At 40.5% G+C, this 21,445-nt stretch overlaps 2 protein-coding genes across 5 annotated transcripts in view; both read left to right on the top strand.

Moving 5' to 3' along the window:
• The window catches only part of LOC108090483 (semaphorin-2A), a 36,041-nt gene extending 25,683 nt beyond the window's left edge, over nt 1-10,358 (top strand). For all 4 annotated transcript variants that reach the window (XM_017189188.2, XM_017189184.2, XM_017189185.2 and 1 more), the window contains exons 3-15: nt 1,273-1,360; nt 1,560-1,611; nt 3,683-3,751; nt 4,669-4,776; nt 5,024-5,161; nt 5,235-5,367; nt 5,685-6,041; nt 6,592-6,820; nt 7,334-7,670; nt 7,882-8,045; nt 8,105-8,257; nt 8,701-8,809; nt 9,246-10,358. In XM_017189188.2, coding sequence (XP_017044677.1) covers nt 1,273-1,360; nt 1,560-1,611; nt 3,683-3,751; nt 4,669-4,776; nt 5,024-5,161; nt 5,235-5,367; nt 5,685-6,041; nt 6,592-6,820; nt 7,334-7,670; nt 7,882-8,045; nt 8,105-8,257; nt 8,701-8,809; nt 9,246-9,317 — 2,009 coding nt within the window. In that variant the 3' untranslated portion in view covers nt 9,318-10,358. The remainder of the gene's footprint in view (nt 1-1,272; nt 1,361-1,559; nt 1,612-3,682; nt 3,752-4,668; nt 4,777-5,023; nt 5,162-5,234; nt 5,368-5,684; nt 6,042-6,591; nt 6,821-7,333; nt 7,671-7,881; nt 8,046-8,104; nt 8,258-8,700; nt 8,810-9,245) is intronic.
• Nucleotides 10,359-12,061: 1,703 nt separating this feature from the next.
• LOC108090569 (cytosol aminopeptidase) lies at nt 12,062-14,023 on the top strand. The gene has a single exon (XM_017189314.2). The coding sequence runs from the start codon at nt 12,267-12,269 to the stop codon at nt 13,848-13,850; it is 1,584 nt and encodes a 527-aa protein (XP_017044803.1). The 5' UTR covers nt 12,062-12,266; the 3' UTR covers nt 13,851-14,023.
• Nucleotides 14,024-21,445: the final 7,422 nt, after the last annotated feature.

Here is a 21,445-nt window from a genome sequence, read left to right as displayed (position 1 = left end):
GTTTGTTTTGTGCTTCGTTTGCGGCCTTAAAGAGATTCAGTTTTACTCGCTTTAAGATGCCAGAAACAACTACGAAAAAGCTGTAAAAAAAAAAAGCAAGGGAAAAGTCGAAGAAAAAGCAGGAAAGTTCGACAGGCATTCACAATAAAAATATGTACAAAAGCATTTCAAGCGTACACAAGTCGACTTCCTGTTTGGCAAGGACATTCTATCCGAATTGTGCATGCAAACAAGCGTACGAGTGAATGTACGTAAATATATATATATATATATATATATGTATGTATGTATGTGCGAACTTCTATTGTAGTTGGCCAATAGGTTGCACGTTGTTTTCCCCTTGCCCCGAAAATATTCACTCGAAATCGGAAATCAAAAATAGCTACATTTCTGCCGGTGGGGTCTTGGGTTTCCTTTCCGTATTTACATATTCCATTGTTGAGCATAAATCGGATGCCTGTTTGGGTTCTGTTTGGGTTTGAATGGGTATGAGTTTTTGGGTCGTGCCCTTTTGTTTGCTCCTTTGCTGACCTCTGTCATACTTTTGGCCATTGTCCGGCGTCCGTTGAGGGGGATAATGCCTCGGTCATCCATATTACTTGAACGACATTTGACACTTTTGGCTGCCGCAGCTTCCCGCCGTTCGTCGCCCTTTCCGTAACTCATAGCTCCCATCAGCAGCTTGGCGGCAAAATTAATTGCTGATGATATTGAAGTAGCGATGAGTGACAGGCGGGCAAATACAAATTAGTTTAATTAAAGAACTGTGTGCTCAGCATTTAGCAATAACCACATAACCACACACACACATATACACATCATCCCGATGGGCAAACAATTTGCAGACAAAGCGACGTCACTGAAATTAACATAATACAATACATATAATTAATGACTCTTGTTTGTCGGGAGTTTTGGGAAGGCATTCGCCATTCCAAAACTCTCCTTATTTTATGCTTTGCTCTGCGGAAAACTTCAATGTAAATAAACAAGACCATTTTCAAGCTCTCTCTCTCTTTGCAAGGGAAAAAATGTTGGCAAAATGTCATTTGATTGAAATGGGATATCTATCTGTATCTTTGGCCCCCCAACCGGGCTTCCTGCTCCTGTTTGTCTGTGGCCAGAACTGTCCGCCGTTCTGTTCAAGAGTGAAAACTTTGTTGACACTATCTAGACGATGTGTCCGGCGTCTGCAGCTCGGTTCACTTAGGGAAAATATCTTGAGCAAATATTGAGTTTAGTTAACGGAAATATTATCCCTTCATTTTTCAGATCATGTGCGGGAGTTCAACTGCGGCAAGCTCTACTATCGAACATTCCATATGAACGAGGATCGGGATACGCTCTATGTGGGAGCTATGTAAGTAAACCTAACTAAACAAATTAAAAATACATCAGTTTAATAATTAAAGTAATACAATTTGAAAGAAACTCTCATTCCTAAAATTAAGGAATAAGGGGCTTTAAATCTCCTTATTGCTCCTATGAAAATCTCAGCTACTTGCATATTCCCTATTATCATATAACAACTACTAATATATGTATTTGCCTTTTTCCAGGGATCGCGTATTCCGTGTGAACCTGCAGAACATCTCCTCGTCCAATTGTAATGTAAGTACCACCGCTGTCGCCATGACTTCGGCTCTGATTATACTAAATGCCTTAAATATGATAATCCTAGAGCACGCTTTTAGACTAAGTCCCTGCGTCGCCAAAGGTCACCAAAGGGGATGTGGCAGGTTGTCCGGGGTCGGGCCACAAATCTAACTGACAGCAGCATGGCAAAAAAAAAAAAAAAAAAAAAAAAAAAATCGTGAAAAGCTTTCGGGCTAAACAACTTTGCTTGCGGCTGTTGCTGCCCTGTGGCATATTGTTAAAAATTCATTATACGCCGTGGTGGCGGAGGGAGAAATGGGGAGGGGAGATTGTTGTGTGTGTTTGCCATAGTTTCCAAATGGCCGCTAAGCTTCTTGCAGCTTTTTGTGGCCATAAAGCGCCATCTAAACGTTGTCAGCACAATACACCGGCTTAGCAGCCTTTTAGGCGCACTTCAAATGGCAACAACGACGACGACAGCCACAAATCTTCGATTCCCCCAGCGCAGCGGCTAAAAAAAAATGTTTATTTTAGTTAACCCAAAGGTCCAACCCCCTCAAAAAACTCGCACCAACAAAAACAAAAAAAAGGAGGGCCGCAAAAACATATTTAATATGCACTCTCTTGTCCGGGGCATTATGTTCCGGGAGTATTCCCCGAACTGTTCGGTTCTGCAGGCTCAGGTTTATGCGTTGCCCAGATATATATTTTGGGCGACGCCACATACGCGAACTTGCCACAACATTTGCGAGGCAATTCGATTACAGGAAGTGCTTCCCCGTGTCTCTGGGTTTGGGTTTGGGTTCGGGTTTTCAGCCTGGGCTCGTTGGGCTGTTTATGAATTTATGACTTGCAAAAGTTTGTTTTATGAGCGCCGCACACCTGACTTGGTGCTCCTCCTTACAGGACCTGTCCTCTATTCCATACTATGCCAGGATGATTCCATTCCATTCCGAGCCCTACAACGCATCTCCGGGCCGAATCGTAAAAGTCTAAGAGGTTATATTTCCTTGTAGCATGTTCGCCAGCCAGGATACGTCAATATATTTTATGCGGTTAAGTGCGAATACATTCGCCGTGGGCATCATTTGGTTCTGGCCTAAACACACGGAGTTACACTGGGAAAAAGTAGATGTCAATACGTAAAACATTTAGATTTTCAAAAGGTATACATCCAAAGAAACATGCATTCAAAGAATTTCAACTTATATATTTATTTGTTTTTGTTTTTAAAATGCATTGAACTTCTTTTTTAATTTGAACTACATAGTTCAATATTATCAAGAAAACTAAGGGGTACTTTTTAACGATACATATATGGTCCTGAAATTTTGGGAATCAAAAGGTTGGGAACTACCAAAAAGTCACCAGTTTAATATTGTTTAATGTTTTTAGGTTTCTCTTTGTTGTTTCAATATCCATTTGCGATTAAATCCCAATTCAACGATTTGATTTTTGTGCTATTTATACTATACACCTGTTTTTGCTCAGTGTACCCGTGTGCCCCACTGCTCCCAACTCCTGCACCTGTTCCTCCTCTGGTTGCCCCGCCCCTCATCACACTTCTCCCGCTGCTTTATGCGCCAAATGCAAATTCAACTAAATAATACATGATTTTGGTTTTATATGAACGCTCTGCTGCGACTGCCTGCCTCCCAAGTGGGTGGTTCGTTGGGTGGTTGGGTGGTTCAGTGGTGCTGGATGCCGACTGCTGGGTGGTTTGCAGCCCTGTGGAGGTTGGTGCGTGAAAATATTTCGTGTGTGCTTGGGTAACATTACGTGATTTATAAATAAATTTAGTTGAAAGCATTCTGAAGGTGCCACGGACGACTGCTAGTTGTAGTTTATGCCGCATGTGGCAGACTCCGCCGACTCGAGCAGCATCCCCCCTCTTAACATTTGCAATATACAATTTTTTGTATTTTGACTTTTTTGAGTAAATTGAATTTTTGAATTGATAGACGCCATGGCACGTGAGCTTTTAACCTAATGGTTAATGGCTACAATCGCTGAAGCAGGTGAACTCGACTCTATTCGATTTGGTATATAGTTAGCTAATTTATCTTTGGTTTACTTTTCGTTTCAGCGCGATGTTATCAACTTGGAGCCAACACGCGATGATGTGGTTAGCTGTGTTTCCAAAGGAAAAAGCCAAGTAAGTAAAAAAAAAAAAACATTGCAACTATTTTTGTATTTCTTAAAGGTTTTTAGGTGAAAAAGATATTTGCTGAAATTTGCATGTGCAGGTGACATTCCTTGTTTGAATTTTAAAAATGCAAACATTTCATGCTCTCCGTAAAAATTCGTTTCTATTCTGATTTTAATCTGATATCCAATTCACAAGGGATTCATATTTTGTTCCCGAACATGAAAACCACAATTGTTTTACCTTTCTGTTTTTCTGTTAAATTCCCGTACGCTCGTGCACCACATTTATGTATTCTATTATATATACTCACAAATAAATCACATCCCAGCGGAGGTATTTCAGTAACTCGATTGCAGTTTAAAGCCAAGGAAATCCCATCGACTGCCAATGTGGCAGACGCTTCTGTTGCAACTCGTTTATAATGTGACAGCAAATCCTTTCATTCGAAATCAATTTCAAGTTATTCGTGGCAGGAGCAGAAGCAGCAGCAGTTGAAGGCAGCAGTAGCAAAGGCAGCATGTTGCATGTTGCACACGCACACACATACACACACATATATACACACACTTTGGGGGCCACATGGGCATCCTGCTTAAGTCATCATAAAGCTGCTTGTGTGCCACTGGCGCTGGTAGTAATTTTTGCAGCGTTTCGTTGCATTGTTGCCAATTGATTTAGCTTCGGCAGCGACGCGTGCTATTGCAATTTGTCCCCATTTCTGCCACAAATTCGCAGCAGCATTACGGAACACACTCGAAACTATTTCGATTCGATATCGGTGCGATTGTTTGACAAACCAGATGATGTCGCTCTCGTTGTCCCTCGACGATAAATTGGAAAACCCACTCCACACACAACATTGTCATCCTTTTTCGTGCTTTTGTGTTTATGTATTTCTATAATCGATATATGTATTCCGCCAGATCTTCGACTGCAAGAACCATGTGCGTGTTATCCAGTCAATGGACCAGGGCGATAGGCTCTATGTGTGCGGCACCAACGCCCACAATCCCAAGGATTATGTTATCTATGTAAGTCGCCCAGATTGGGGAAGCCGTATGCCATATTCCATATGCGATATGCCATTTGCCATGTTGCATTCATGTTGCCGTGAAAAGATTGCCACCGACAGTTGACTTTAGATGGCAATCAACAGTTGCTCACTCAGCCTTTGACGTCTGTCACGGATAAAGCAGCTAAACTAAAGTCAAACACTCGGAGGCGAATCTTTTGTACCATTCATCCTTTTACTTAGTAACTCTTTTCTTGCGCCTCCAGGCGAATCTGACCCACCTGCCGCGCTCGGAATACGTGATTGGCGTGGGCCTGGGCATCGCCAAGTGCCCCTACGATCCCCTGGACAACTCGACGGCGATTTATGTGGAGAACGGCAATCCGGGTGGCTTGCCCGGCCTGGTAAGCAAATTGCTCGCATAAACTAAAACTTTATCGTACCCGAACTGAGCCTGTAAATTGCCCTTTCCCTCAGTACTCCGGCACCAACGCGGAGTTCACCAAGGCGGACACGGTTATTTTCCGCACTGATCTATATAATACTTCGGCCAAGCGGTTGGAATATAAATTCAAGCGGACTCTGAAATACGACTCCAAGTGGTTGGACAGTAAGTATCAAAGAAAGATAATTGGAAAGTGTTCGAAGTAATAAAACATAGGTACTATATCTATTAAATTTAAAGTAACTAAATTTATTTTCAAACAAACAAGGGAAACCTATTTAACGTTGGTTTAATCATTATCTTGTTCTTTAGTTTAAAATATGATCATTGTTTTAAATTTTAAATTTCAAGCAAATATATATACTAACGAGTTATTAAATCTACTCCAAAAATGGTGTATAAAATGTACAGTTCGTTAGTAATAATAATAATTGTACAATTTAATTACTTTAATAATTCTTGTTTTATACTCTAATTTCCAGAACCAAACTTTGTTGGGTCCTTCGACATCGGCGAGTACGTGTACTTCTTCTTCCGCGAGACGGCTGTGGAATACATCAATTGTGGAAAGGCAGTGTACTCGCGAATCGCCCGCGTGTGCAAGAAGGATGTGGGTGGCAAGAACCTGCTGGCCCACAACTGGGCCACGTACCTGAAGGCCCGCCTCAACTGCAGCATCTCCGGCGAATTCCCCTTCTACTTCAACGAGATCCAATCGGTGTACCAACTGCCCTCCGATAAGAGTCGATTCTTCGCCACATTCACGACGAGCACTAATGGCCTGATTGGATCTGCCGTTTGCAGCTTCCACATTAACGAGATTCAAGCTGCCTTCAATGGTAAGCCCACCGCCTTTCGGGCGATCTCCGCACACATCGCGTTGACATGCAATTTTCTCCGCTTGTCCATTGTCCCCCAAGTGGATTGGGTGGCCGGGTGGGGTCCGGGCTTGGAAATTGGAAACAGAATCGGAAATGGAAATGGCAAATGCAACTTATTGGCAAATTTTATTTGCAATCTACACATTTGTTTTATCCATTCGAAAGCACTCGCCCCCAGTGTGTCGAGTGTTTTGTAATTTCAGTTCAGTTCAGTTCGGTTTGGTTCAGTTCGATTCGATGCGATTCGTTGCCGTGCGCAACATAAATCGCATTAGAAAATCCATTTGAATGGATTATGGCCACACACATGGTGGGTCTCTTTATTCTCCACCGGCTGACGGCTTAGAGGAGAACCAGCTGACACCTCGTAGATTTAAGTCTTCAATTGCAGCTCAGCAACAGAGCCTGATAAACTTTTTCACTCCCTACACTCTACACTCTACTCCCATCTCATATGAGCAATTGTTTTGTGCTCTTTTCTGATTCGCCTTTTATCCCTTGCGCGCAGGTAAATTCAAGGAGCAATCTTCATCGAATTCCGCATGGCTGCCGGTGCTTAACTCCCGGGTGCCGGAACCACGGCCGGGTACATGTGTCAACGATACATCAAACCTGCCCGATACCGTCCTGAATTTCATCAGATCCCATCCACTTATGGACAAAGCCGTAAATCACGAGCACAACAATCCAGTCTATTATAAGAGGGATTTGGTCTTCACCAAGCTCGTCGTTGACAAGTGAGTTGCCGGCACAAAAATATTTTATTTCTATTTGCAGGTGTGATATTTGACTGTTTATTTTACCAGTTTAATCCTTTCGCATTTCGGTAGATGTAAAAAAGAAAATCAGGAAGGATTTTGTGAAAAATATTTGTGTTTGCGCTTCCTTTTCTTTTGTTTTAGGAAATTTTTGCAGAAAAATTCTTTGAAATTTCGGCAAATGAAATTTCGACCAATAAAATTTATTAAAACTAACATATTTCTATGTAACCATAGGGTAGAAATGTCCTAAAGTTAACCATGAAATACTGGTAAAATAAACATTTGAAAACAAATATCAAAAAAGCGGCTTTAAGTTAAAAACTCATAAAGAACTGTTTAATATGTAAATACTTCATTTAAAAATGAAAACTTTATATTCTGGTTTTATAATTGAAAGGCACATGAGTAAAACCAATAATCCGCTTTAAAAGTAAAAGGTGAAAATGTAAACTCAAGGTTACATATATGCATACGTGTACATTTTCACAGAATTCGAATTGACATCCTCAATCAGGAATACATTGTTTACTATGTGGGCACCAATTTGGGTCGCATTTACAAAATCGTGCAGTACTACCGCAATGGAGAGTCGCTGTCCAAGCTGCTGGATATTTTCGAGGTGGCTCCGAATGAGGCCATCCAAGTGATGGAAATCAGCCAGACACGTAAGAGCCTGTATATTGGCACCGATCATCGCATTAAGCAAATCGACCTGGCCATGTGCAATCGCCGTTACGACAACTGCTTCCGCTGCGTCCGTGATCCTTACTGCGGCTGGGATAAGGAGGCCAATACGTGCCGGCCATACGAGCTGGATTTACTGCAGGTGGGTTGGCTTGAATCAAAATAACTAGGTTGCGCCGCCATAAAACAAAATAAATGCTTTTAAATTCTGTATAAAAAAAAAACTCATTGGGTAAAAAGTTGTAGAAAATACCAAAAACAAAAAGAACAAATTGGAAACCTAAATTAGACCCTCTTAAATTTATTTCTAAATCAAAAACTTATCTATTGCTTGTATTATTATCCCCTTTCAGGACGTGGCCAACGAGACGAGTGACATTTGCGATTCGAGTGTGCTGAAAAAGAAGATTGTGGTGACCTACGGCCAAAGTGTTCATCTCGGTTGTTTTGTCAAAATTCCCGAAGTGCTGAAGAACGAGCAAGTGACTTGGTATCATCACTCCAAGGACAAGGGACGGTAGGTGGAATTTATCTGGCTTGAATGGCGGATAGATAACAAATTGGTTTCTTTCAAAGCTACGAGATTCGTTACTCGCCGACCAAATACATTGAGACCACTGAGCGTGGCCTGGTTGTGGTTTCCGTGAATGAAGCTGACGGCGGTCGATACGATTGCCACTTGGGCGGCTCGCTTTTGTGCAGCTACAACATCACGGTGGATGCCCACAGGTAAGCTTAAACACTCGTCAATCACATTAAAATATTCAATGAAAGTCATATAACACATAAAACTAAAATGGAAAACAGTTAAAGTAAATACGTTACAGAAAAGTTTGTTTTATTTATTATCAAATTTGCAAAGTACAAATGCAAAGCTGAAATTGAACGAACTTTATCTTAAATATGTTGGCGTTAAAATCGTTTAAAAATGAAAAACGTTACATTTTTCAGACTTATTTTAATACTGCAATACTGCCCTCTTTTAAATAGATTGTGATAGTGAAGAATTTTGTCATAACTCAACATTTTAATTAACCCAGCATTGAAATTAACAAATAAATAGGAACATAAACTATGCGATAAGAGAACCATTTTTATAAACAACTTTTCTGTAATGAATTTCAATTATGCCCAGATAATAATCCCTCGCGAACTTTGTTTATTCCGAACAGATGCACTCCGCCAAACAAGAGCAACGACTATCAGAAAATCTACTCGGACTGGTGCCACGAGTTCGAGAAGTACAAAACGGCAATGAAGTCCTGGGAAAAGAAGCAAGCGGTAAGTGATAATGAGGACCAACGCCCCGGGGGTGGATTTGTGGTAAAATGAGGTTGGCGGGATGGCGGGGTGATGGTGGTTCGGTGGTTCTGGTTCGGTTTCTGGTGGGTCGAAGGCAGACACACACCATAACAAACGATTTCGCTGGCAATTATTTTAATAGCCTTCGAGCCGGTCGGCTGTCCAAACTGACACCGCAACGTCAAATCAAAGGGAAAATAATAATAAAAGCGGTGTAAGGTAGTTAAGTTGTCATTATCCGGCGGCCACCCCACCTGTGGTGTGACCCAAATGCAGGGTAATTGCCCTCCCGGGTGGGAGATGCAATGGAAATGTAATTAAAATGCAATCACTTTGGGGCTTACACTACACACCTCCGCATTCCAACCTACTAATTGTGTGTGTGTCTGATGTGCTTCTTTTTTTTCGTTTATAGCAATGCTCGACACGGCAGAACTTTAGCAGCAATCAGCATCCGAATGAGATCTTCCGCAAGCCCAACGTCTGATATCATGAAGAGAGTTTCGCCCTCAACATGCCGTCATCGTCCAATCAGTTTTAGTAAATCGACTGCGAAAAAAGCACATGAAAAGCAAGAAGAACAATGGACAAGCACTCATTTAACCATTATTATCACCGACATCATCATAGACATACTTTCTTCAGAAATGAACAGAAAAACTCTTCCTAAAGGATTATGCATTTACCGAGGCATTTACAATGCAATTCATTGACTTAGACTTAGACATTAGGGTACTATCGCATGGCACAGCTCCTCCCATATGGTGCATTTCATCCCCTCGAATCGATTAACATACGAGCATAACACTTTAAATACTATCCATAGTTAGTTACGACAATTGAACCATGGAGGTACATATAAAACTGCCGCAGAATCGCACATTCATATCGTTGGTTGGATCTGGACTTTGATCAGTTTCAGCATAACATATTACATATATATCCGTACTTTGAACTTTCAAGGCTTACTTATAAATATGGCAACCTAAATGTAATCGAAGAAGCAATGTGATGTTAAGTTTTGATAAATTTATTAACAGCCTAACTACATAATCGCGATGAACACAATATGAATGTACTATAAATCGAGATTGTACACACGCATGCATACGAAACGAATATATATGAATCAGCCCTAAATCGAATTCAATTCTAACCTTACGGGAGCGATCCTTAGATAAACCTCAATCACAAGCAATACTCGCCTATCGTGCATCGACATAATCAACTCGAATCGGTCCATAGCTTATATACTAACGATATCTAAAAATGTTCATTAACTCATTCAGCGTGTTATGTATTTTGTATGTGTACTTCAAATGCCAGTTTGTTTTGTAAACCCCATTTCCATCTTGCCCCATGATCAACTCAGTAGAAAGCATTTCGATTATGATTTTAAGTGTCTTGCACTCTCTTCAGACTTAATGTACTTAAGGTAATTTGCAAAAATCTTTAGTTGTTAAGCGTTTAGTTATAATAAAGTGAGATAAAAACATTTTAATAAAAAATATCTAAAATTTAAAATAAATTTTATTGGTTTTATTTGGTAGCCTGGGATATAAATGATAATGATATAAATTAATAAAATAATGGAACTCAAATTAAATCCTATTTACCTGGAATTGAAAGATTTCCCTGCTAATTAAATCTTCATTTTAATTTTGAATGTTTATCCAAGCTTTACAATTGATGGACGAAACCATATGTAATTAAATCCCAACCAATCTGCAAACATTTAACAATAATACATAGAAGGTGATTGGAGGGTGTGAGAAATCCTATCCAAATAATAATGATTTCAATTTCATTGCAACAGCGCTTATCTCCGAACACATTGCATAATTCCAGCCGAGTGCGCAAAGACAAATGTTAATTTTAAATCAAATAGTTTGAACTATTCAACTCGGGCAAATATTTTATAACGAGGAAACCCAAGCCGGGCATCGGGCAAAGTTAGCCACCCCGAGTTTGCAACTGGGTGTATGTATGTGTGTGTGTGTGTGAGTGAGTGAGTGTGTTTGTGTTTGTTGGCCAGGTTGTTGGAGACAAAGTTTGCCGTGCTGGGCACTAAGGACTCTGGACACTGGACTCGGGAATCGGCCTTTCGGCCAGGTCAAGCGCAAAGGCGAGAAATAACCAAATTTCCAATTTGGTTTTCGGGCTGCCTGTGTGTTTGCCGCCCCTTTCGACCCTTCGGTTCACCTTGCCCAAAGCCAAAAGGCAAACAGTTGAGTCGAAAATGTAAATGTGTGTGTTGCCAGGGAAAAGATTTGCATATTTCTGCGCTGGGGCAACATTAAATTGAATTCCGTATTCAAATAGTCGAGAGATAAGCGTGAGCATACTTTCCAATTATAGATTGTCCACCCGCAGACAAATAGAATTAAAGTGCAACAATTTTTGCATAATACTATATCTTCTTTGTAAGCCGACGCGCCTGCTGCTCGCCGACTGTTCCCACCTTAATTAGTTATGCAACACCAAAAATTAAGCTTAATTAGCGCTGACTCACTGGTTCGGAAAATTAATTATTTCCACTCGCCGTTATTATTATCGCTGTGCACTTGGCCAAAAGGCAGCAGGACCCTGCTTCCGGACCCGCTTGTTGACTACTTAATTGAAATTCATATGACTTTTTTCTCTGCACTCTCCGCTTTTGTCATTATCATTTAAATAGCGTCGAGGGCGTTATAATCCTGGGCGGGGGTTTCCCGCTGACAAAATCGCGTCTGAAGCTCAATCTCGCAGCTTTGGGTCTGTTATTTAAATGAAAATAATGCATATTAGAGAGTCATTATACGGTTTATTCACTTGGGCTTAAAACTAGGAATAATTTCGAAACGTAAAGATATTTTTCGGAACTATTAACTAGTCCACAAACTAGTTTTAAGCTTTTGTGATAGTAAGTACAATTTTTTTACCATTTTTGCTATTTATATGAAAATAAAGATGTTTAAATATTATATTAATTAGAACTATGAAGACTTAAAAACAATTTAGAAGTGCAGAACTTAACTTATACGTTTTTCCAGTTTAATTTTGTTGAATATTTTTATTATTAATGTTTAATATGTTTAATTTTGTATACTGTTAAATACCTTTCGAATAAGATATCTTTGTTGGTTTCTTTTAAATTGTTGATTTAAATCTTCTCAAAAAACCAATCCAAGTAATCCACTTTATCAGCTGGAGAGCTGTCATTTTGAGTCATTAGCTCGATGCCAGGAAAAGTTCAGTTTTATTTGGATTTTCGTCCGGGTCACAGATGAGCTGGCAATAGAAACTACGATACAAAATTCCCAGTTAAAAAAATAGTCGATAAAAATTGTGTGCTAACAAGCTCAGTGACCTTTAGATAAACACTAGAGAACAATACGCGATTGTCAAAATTCTCCGTGTTACATTTTGATAATTGTGAACTATTTTGCTATTGAAAATGCCGTCCTACAAGGATATATCTTTGATGCGCGTCGGCCTGCGGTTGGTGGGCAGGAGTAACCTCCACCAGAAGTCGCTCGGCAGTATCCGCTGCTATGCGATGGAGTGCAAGAATCCCAAGGGCGTGGTCGTGGGCGTTTACGCCAAGGATGGCGACAAGCCGCCAAAGACAACGGCCAACGCCGTCACCCTGGACGATGCCCTCGGTGGCAAGCTGTTGACCCTGATCCGCGAGCGTGGAATGGACGGATCCCCCGGCAAGGGACTGCTCTTCAGCGGATTCGAAGGAGAGTACCAGGGTGTGGCCGTCGTTGGTGTGGGCAAACAGGGTGCTGCCTACGACGAGAACGAGGAGCTGGACGAGGGCATGGAGAATGTCCGTGTGGCAGCGGGAACCGGAGCTCGTGCTCTGCAGCTCCACGGAATGTACGAGGTGCACGTGGACGCCATGGACTATCCGGAGCAGGCGGCCGAGGGAGCTGCGCTCGCCGTTTGGCGGTACAACGCCAACAAGAGGAAGAAGAACCGCCTGCACACCCCCAAGCTGGATATGTACGGCAAGGGTGACCGCGATGCCTGGGTGCGTGGTCTCTTCAAGGCGGAGTCGCAGAATCTGGCGAGGCGCTTGTCCGACACTCCTGCCAACATGATGACGCCCTCCATCTTTGCCCAGGCCGCCGTGGATGCTCTGTGTCCCTGTGGTGTTTCCGTGGAGGTGCGTTCCATGGACTGGATCGAGGACATGAACCTGAACTCCTTCCTGATGATCGCCAAGGGTTCCTGCGAACCTCCTCTGCTGCTGGAGTGCAGCTACTGCGGCACTTCACCCGAAGATCGGCCCGTTCTCCTCCTTGGCCAGGGTTTGACCTTCCACAGTGGCGGTCTGTGCTTGAAGCCCAAGAAGGGAATGGACCAGTACCGAGGCGCCATGGCAGGAGCTGCTGTTTGTGTGGGAGTCCTGCGAGCAGCTGCTGCTCTATCCTTGCCCATGAACATCACAGCTGTGATGCCGCTCTGCGAACACATGCCCTCTGGAATGGCGGTGAAGTGCGGCGATGTGGTTACCCTGCTCAATGGCACCACCATGGGCATCAAGAACGTGGACAAGGCACCGGTGGTGCTCCTGGCGGATCCCCTTCTCTACGCCCAGGCCACCTTCAAGCCCAAACTGGTCATCGACATCGGAACCGTGGCCATGGGCGTCAACTATGCCGTCGGTGGCGGAGCCAGTGGCTTGTGGACCACCTCGAAGTCGGTGTGGCAGAACTTCAGGAAGTCGGGCGGTCTGACCGGCGATCGCATCTGGCGCTTCCCGCTGTTCAAGTACTACAAGCAGATCGTCAACAAGAACGTCACCTACGATCTGTGCAACACGGGAAGGGGTCCTGCCTCCTCCTGCTTGGCGGCTGCCATCCTCCACTCGCTGGTGCCCTGCGTGGACTGGGCTCATCTGGACATCCGCGGCACCGGCATGACCACCAAGATCAACCCGAGGCCCTACCTGCTCAAGGACTCGATGACCGGACGTCCGACGCGCACAGTAATCCAGTTTATGTACCAGATGGCCTGTTCCGGCCAGTAAAGATTCTTCATGGCTTGTGGGTCTGGATGATTTTGGAGTCCCATGTATTCGATTTTCAACTGTTTTGGTACAGTGTTTGCACAGACTAGAATTTAATGGTTTACCCTGGGATCGGACTGATAGTAAATGTGCACTCCAATATCGTTAAATAAATTGTGTACATAACATACAAATTAATCCTTTTGAAATTATAAAAAAATCTAAAAAAGGAAACTAATTTTATTTTAAAAGGAAATAAAAAAAAATGTGATTATAAGCTTATTTAACAATTACCATTAATATGATTGAAAATAATCACTGAATTTATAAAAACAATTCGAGATTAATGATGGTAATAGCTAAGATAAACTTATTTAATAATGACCAATTATATATAGTAAGTGAATTTTGGGTATAACCAAAACCATATCTTATCGTTATAAAAATTTGAGAACTTCTTGAAATAAGCTGAAGATAAGATAATATAATATAAAATATCCAAATATGTAAATAAAGAATTTATGGTTATATTGCTTCTTTAGTATGCACTTTCTACTCACTAAGTAATTTAAAGTTAACATAAATCAAAACCATTTGCCATAATTAAAAAATCATTATACTCAATTAAGTTAATATTATTTCAATAATTTATCAAAATCAAGTACATTTTAAATTTGCCGGTAAGCACAACCCCTCCTAATAGCATTCAATCAAGTTGATCTTAGACCAACACTAAAACTTGAGTTTGGCTAATTTGGCCTCAGCTTTGTGCCACCTTTGGAACCCACCTGTCAAATCAAAATTTGATTTCCAATCGTATAAATATGGTCTGATTTAGCAACTCAATTGATGGCAGCATTGCGGATTTTGGGGCTTTGATGTGCGATGTGATTATGTTGACTATAAAATATTTACCTTTTGGCAGGAGTGACGGGAAAATTGCTTTGAAGTCTGAGGGCTGCGGTGCCGGTTGCCAGTTGCCAAATTCCAAATGCCGGGTGCCAATCAATGGAATTCGGCAAATGGCATTATGAGGTTGACTTGATTGTCCACATCTACTTATTCATACATATGTATGTATGTACTATACTATATGTATGTATGTATGTATGTATGTACTGAGTAGTACTTACTGGCATTCATCCAGCAGAACGTTATGGCTAATTGCAAACGGAGCACGAAATGGCAAATGTCTCTCTCAATATTTAATTGGTCCCTGCCAGGCTCAGATGCTCAACTGCTCAACTGCTCGGGCAATCCTTATTTGGTCCTTTGGTCCTGGCAAGGTGCAGGTGAAACATGAGCATTTGACTGCAAGCCATGTAGCTGCAGTTGGTAAATGTTGGCCAAAACGCTGCTGTTGCTGCTTGTGTGCTTTCGACTCGGTTTGTTTGCGGGCGTTTGGCCAGTCAAATTTAATTTTGCCTTCCCGAATGCAAAATGGCATACTTCTCGATTATATATTATACACACAGAGTCCCAGGGGCCTCGGGCCTTTGGACCCTTAACATTGCACTTAACGCACACATCTGCGCACAATGTCCTATTTGCTTAAAGATTTTCCACCCACCGCCCCTCTTGTCCTTTCTGCCATTTGTTACCTTGATTAGCTAATGCTAATTTGGGGATTTGCAATTTCCTCTGCTTGTTTATTTATGCCTCGGTTTGTGTTTGAAGTGCTGATTGTGTGGTCCAAACGTTATACCGAGTCGAGTTTCAAATTCATTGGCAGTTAAGTTGGCAAATATTTCACGAAATCTCTGCCTACCCACGATTTATATTGTATCAAATACCAAATCAATTAATCTGTTACCAACGATTCACTTAAATGGGTGGTATTTACTAGTTATTAAATAAAGATATGTATATATTATTTCCAAAAGTTCAAATATCAAAAGAAAACTCTTTCAGTTTAGTAAAATTTTTTAATAATTTATTTCACTTTTTGTACTGTTTTTAATAGTCTAAATATTAATGACTTCGGTTTAATAATAATTTCAAGTTTGTTACATACCGTTCTAGAAATCTTATATTAAATTTCACCATAAATAAATTCCGTTCTCTCTTATTTAACCAATTTGTTAACAATATTAAATCATAAAAAATATAATTAAAAACAACAAAAGGACATTCCATTTGTAAGCTCCGCATAAAACAAAGAAGCATTCACAGCTCTCCGCATCGAAGTCCCTGGTGGCCAGATTGCCCTCAGCTGAACCCATTGACATTGGCCATTACAGGGAGCAAGAAAAAATTAAAAAACATAAACGTCTCATTTGAACACAAAATGGCAATTTGCTCAAGACAACACAGAGAAGGCGACCCCCTTGGGCGGCAGGGGGTTAAATGGTGAGGGGGAAGGGAGAAGGGGGAAAAGGGGGGAATTGAGGTTCCGACTTGGACACGGACTAAGGAAATGCACGGATTTTATTGCTTATTTGTTAAATGGCTCGAAAAAGTTAATCAAGCGTGATTTTGATACGCCCCAGAGATAACGAATTATACGAAGGTGGAGGGAAATCGGGGAAATGATTTTTCCCTGCATACATATGCAAGTAGCTTTGTATATTATTGTGTGTGTGAGTGTGTTTGTGTTGGTGCTCCGCTGCTATTGTTTTTATTGGTAATTTGGGCAAAAGTTCCAAATTTTGCTGTTTGACTTTTAAGAACATAAAAAAAAATCCCATGCCAAGACATATCGTCAACGACACCTGGCGTTTGTCGTTTTATGAATTAATAAAGACGTCAGGTCGGTTGGAAGTCCCCATATCGCTACCCCTTGTGCTCCTTTCCCCACGAAACTCCAAAAAACATAATGCGAGTGGGATAATACAAGCCGTCTTGTAGCTTATTAAACGTATTTTTACAGCACGCTTTACAGGAATTCTCACTTTATATGCAAACATGTGAAACACTATAAACAAAAGACCCCAATTTGCACGCACACACATACGCACTGTTGCCCCGAGACTAACACACACACACACACAAACATAAGCAGCTGTTGTGGGGGAAAATTCGCTTTCTATTAAATTTTACAGTAAACTGAATTTACACCCGGTCGGCGTAAGGGCGTGGGTGTTGCGGAAAAGCCGGAAAAGCAACAGCACTTTTCTCATATAAACACAAAATTGCAGAAAATGGCGACACCTGCTGTTGCAAATTAGAAAAATAAGATGTTTCATAAAAATGAAATGTCAGTTTTGGGGGAAGCTAAGCTGAAATTTAGGTGTGAGAACGGAGGCCCAGCACAGCGGGAAAATCATCAACAACAACAGGTGACGACAGGTTAGGGAAAGTAGGTAGCAAAAGCCCACACAAATACGCTGTGTTCAAATTAAACACTTGAAAAAATGCATAAACAAAATACAAATATAAATAAATATGATACTTCTAAACGGACATATATAAAAATAAAATTCAAAAAGTAAAATACAATTGAAAAAGTATCATTGCTATTGAACATTTCTGTTAACAAAGTTGATTGTAATTATATTTTATATATTTTTTACCTGTGTTTGTTTCCATTTTTGTTTTCCATAACCATTTTTATTTTTAATTTACCATCAAGAGCAATCAAATTGAGTTTTTAGCTTACTTTTTCCAGAGTGCACAAACTTCCCCAAAAACTCCCAAAAACCAAAAAAATGGAAATTTTAAAAACCAAAAATGAGCTACAACGTGATGATGAACCAAGTCTTCCCCCAAATAATTCATACTATATATTTGTTTTGGGGATAGCTGCCTTTCGAGAGGTAACACGGCTCTTATCAAACACTTTGCTCACAGCGATTGGGCACCAAAGTCATTTAAAGTTAGCTGAACAGTTCGATGCTGCAACATACAGCAGGAAAATGCTGGAGAAACAGCAGCAGAAGCCGTAAACAAACACGGGGCAAAAGGAAACAAATCTAATAAAATCAGCAGATGATGGTCATTAGACCGAAAAGTAATTTCATTTATTCGCAAACTCGATTTGTTGCTTTGTAGCACGAAGTGCGCACGAGTGCTGCTCCTGTTTCTGTTTCAGTTTCAGTTCACCATTCTGTCCCGTCCAAGGACTTTGGCCCCGGCTCCTGGCTTCTGGCTCCTGGAGTATCCTGCAATGGCCGAGATAAAGGTCAGGGGCTCTCGTTCCACGCGGTCAGGGGGTCCTTAGCCGGCTAAGCAAGGCAAATCAAAGCAGCGAAGCGTTCAACCAACGTCGCGCATAAAAACCAAAAAGAAACAGCAGCAAGCGGGCTAAAAGAAGTACAAACAATGGCTGCAGACAAAGTGAAAAATCACATGCACAGGGAAAAATGTTTGGTCCAGGGGATATCAATTTGTAGAGATATTTTTAGTAAATTAAATATATTTCCTGTCCAAACAGATATAAATCGAATTGAACGTGTTTCGTTTTGTTTACAAATAGTTTTAATTTTTTGTTTTTTAAAAACATTTAATATTTTATAGGTACTACAAATCTATAACAGAATTAATTTAAGTTTTCATAATATTTTTAAGCTACTATTAAATTACAATTAAGTGTTCGGATAGTATTTTAAAAAAGTATTTTTTGTTAATTTAAAAAGTTAAATCCGTATACTGTCGGTATTTCAAGTTAAAGTACCCCTATTCAAAATTTATTTTGTTACAGTTGAAAGAATTGTACATTTTTGACTACATTTTATGTTTAATTACCATTTTAACCACAAATATTTGTTTTTGCGTGTGCATTCGAATGGCAGCAAAGGGGAACCCAACAGCAATAACAAAATGTGCTTGGCTCTTATAGATTTCTTAAACAAATTCCGAAGATGCGTCGTTAAAATTTGGCCGCCACTAAAAGCACAAACGGATTAGGGAGGCCATCAGGAGCCTGAGATCCTTCGTTTCGCGGAGTGCCTTACCGTTGGGGTCATAAAACTGTTTTGGGACCCGCACACAGACACTCTCACCTGTAATAATGGTGAAACAATAAAATTTGCCGGCGGAAAAGTTTGTTCGCTTCGAAATTTCAATGGCAAAATCAAATGGACAAAATGTAAATGAAAATGCTTTTAAAATGAAATTTAGCGTTACCCAAGCGCTTCATTGTTGCGCAGTATGGACCGCGTATTCTCCCTCTGTCCCTGTCTCTTTCACCCCTCTTCCCTCTCTTTCCCACCAATGCAGTGAAATGGCATTTCGAGCGGCACCTAAACGGAAATGAAATTAAGCACAAAATGTGCCATTTGCCAGCTGGCAGTTGTTCCTCCTTGCCCCTGTTTCAGTTTCAGCCATTACTTTCGCCCGGGCAGCAGTAATTGAAAAGTTGGTAGGAGCCACTTGGAAAGGAGGCCGAAATCCAGGCAACTCCATGTTTGCTTTTTCAACTTCAGGTTCCGGATTTTCTCTGCAAGACCATCTATCTGGCGCAAGCTGATTTGTGGAAGGCTATTAAGCCTTTAGTCGGTCGACTAAGAAGATGGTGTCAGAGATTTGCTCACGAAAAATTAGTCAAATTTTCAGCTTGAACCAAAAGCTTTATTAAAGTCATAAACTTTTGTATCTCATTCATAAACATAAAACACAATTCAACTACGAAGAAACGAAACTTCTGAAGATTCCACTAAGATTGTTTTAAACTAACTAATTCTGTTTATTACATTTTAATAACTTTCTTATATACTCCCTACCCTTTAACAAATATTTTGTAAGTGCCAATAAATTTTGTGAACTTCACAAGGCGCATGTAATACTTGAAAAAATTTAAATAAATGAAATCTATAAATTACAAATTGTTTATTTTTTGGTAAATTATTACTTTTATTTATTTTTGCAAATGGTTTTATACTTCCTCTTCTTTCTATTAATAAACATTAGAAATATACCTAAGTAAGCAATAGCAGATGATATCGGATTTTAAGTTTTAAAGGAATATTTTTTTTTTTTTTTTTTTTATTTTATTTATTTCTTTTCTTTTATTTATTTCAAAATACTATTAAGAAAAACGCTGATGGGTATTAAAACCTGTAAAGAACTGAAAGAGATTAACCATAACACGTGGAGAACTCTTGTTTTATGTGTTTTTCGCTCCTCCGGACACTTAAAACACTCCGGCGAAGTGTCTGTGTTATCTCGCACTTTCAGTTATTACGAATGCGGCAAATAGTCGACACTCAGGTTGATGTACGAGTGCTTTGGCCGTAAAGGATCGCACCCAGCCTGCCACGCCCACTCGTCCAGCTGGTGCCGCTCACGCCCCCTTGCCCCACCAGAAATTGCAATTCCCTGAACAGTGTTCGTACATCTCCGGGCATATGGTACTTCATAATTTTGATGGTCCAACGAAAAAGTTTGTTTTCCATCTCCCCACACACGTTCACTTCTCCTGCGGTCAGTGGCAAAAACTTCGCAGCTATAAAATATGGTGAAGTGAACTTCTATTTGTCTGAGTTTTTATGCAGTTGGACCGACTCACTAGTGGTTTCTTTGCTTACATTATTTGATTAGCAATGTTTAATGAAATTGTCATAGTTAGACGTACATATGTCCCTCGGATTGGCCGTCATAACTCGCCGTGAAACTTACAAGGAACTTGGATAATGAGGGAATCCCGGACAATAAGAGGAACTTTATGCTAACTTTAACAAAACTCTCGGGCTTGCCATCAATTCATCGGTGTGATGGGGAGAAATACGTAATTGCATTGGCCGCAAGAAAGGAAATCATTAATGACATACCACCGCGGTGGTCGAGATGGTGGTGCAAAATGGAAGGGGTGGTCAGTGGGTGGTTGGGTGGTTCAAGTCGGTCTTGCATCGCGTTTTATGAACAATTCACGGTTTCCCTAGCAAGAAGAGCACAAAGTTTAGTGGGAGAAAGAAATTAAGCTGAACAATATATTTTCTTTGGCAAGTGCAGTGGTTGCATCCGCCCAACTTGGCCGCCCCTTAACCTCCCTCTTCCCCCTTCCCCCTCCCCTTTTCCACCACCCCCGCTCTTATTAGCAGCCTTCTTGTTTGCCTTTTCGCATTTTTTGCAAGGTCCTTTTTCGCGCTCTTGTTGTGGTTATGCTCATTTTCTTGTTGTTGTTGTGTATCCTGTATACACAGATAAAAAATTTATCATTTTTTAAGATGAATATAACCTAATTTGGAAAAAAAAATTATGGTATGTATAATGTTTAATTATTATCACAATAAAATGTTATTATGCCTTTGTAATTTATAACTCAAAGGCCTTCATTAAACTTAATTTTTTTAAATATAAAAAAAAAGTCAAAATACTTTTATGAGAATTAATTTTATCTTCAATAGAAGTTCCACGCTTTAGCTTTGCAGTTTAATATATATATATAATTTAATATCCTTAATAAAATAAATCACTGTTTGGCGTTTAAAATGGTCATTAAAAAACTGAAAACTTTTCTGATGATTTGCACTGTAAGTTGGACCATTGAAGCCCAGCAACAAAGCGCGAATTACCGCCATTTTGTGCACTTTGAACGCCATGTTGCCGTTTTTATCGCTCTGCTTCTTCTCATCCTTCTTCGTCCTTCGTCCTTTAACCGCCCACTCCGCCGCAGGACCTCTTGTCATTGCAGCTGCCAAGTAATTTTCGCAGAACCAAAGCTGGCGCCAAAGAGTGCA

The sequence above is a fragment of the Drosophila ficusphila genome, unplaced genomic scaffold (genome assembly GCF_018152265.1).
Source record: "Drosophila ficusphila isolate 14025-0441.05 unplaced genomic scaffold, ASM1815226v1 contig_414, whole genome shotgun sequence".
Taxonomy (NCBI): Eukaryota; Metazoa; Arthropoda; class Insecta; order Diptera; family Drosophilidae; genus Drosophila; species Drosophila ficusphila.
The sequence above is the reverse complement of the archived record's forward strand: the minus strand, read 5'-3'. Positions and strand labels throughout refer to the sequence as shown.

Bases quoted from the DNA above. Each gene is read 5' to 3' on its own strand.
- LOC108090569 (XM_017189314.2), top strand. From the start codon at position 12,267: ATGCCGTCCTACAAGGATATATCTTTGATGCGCGTCGGCCTGCGGTTG.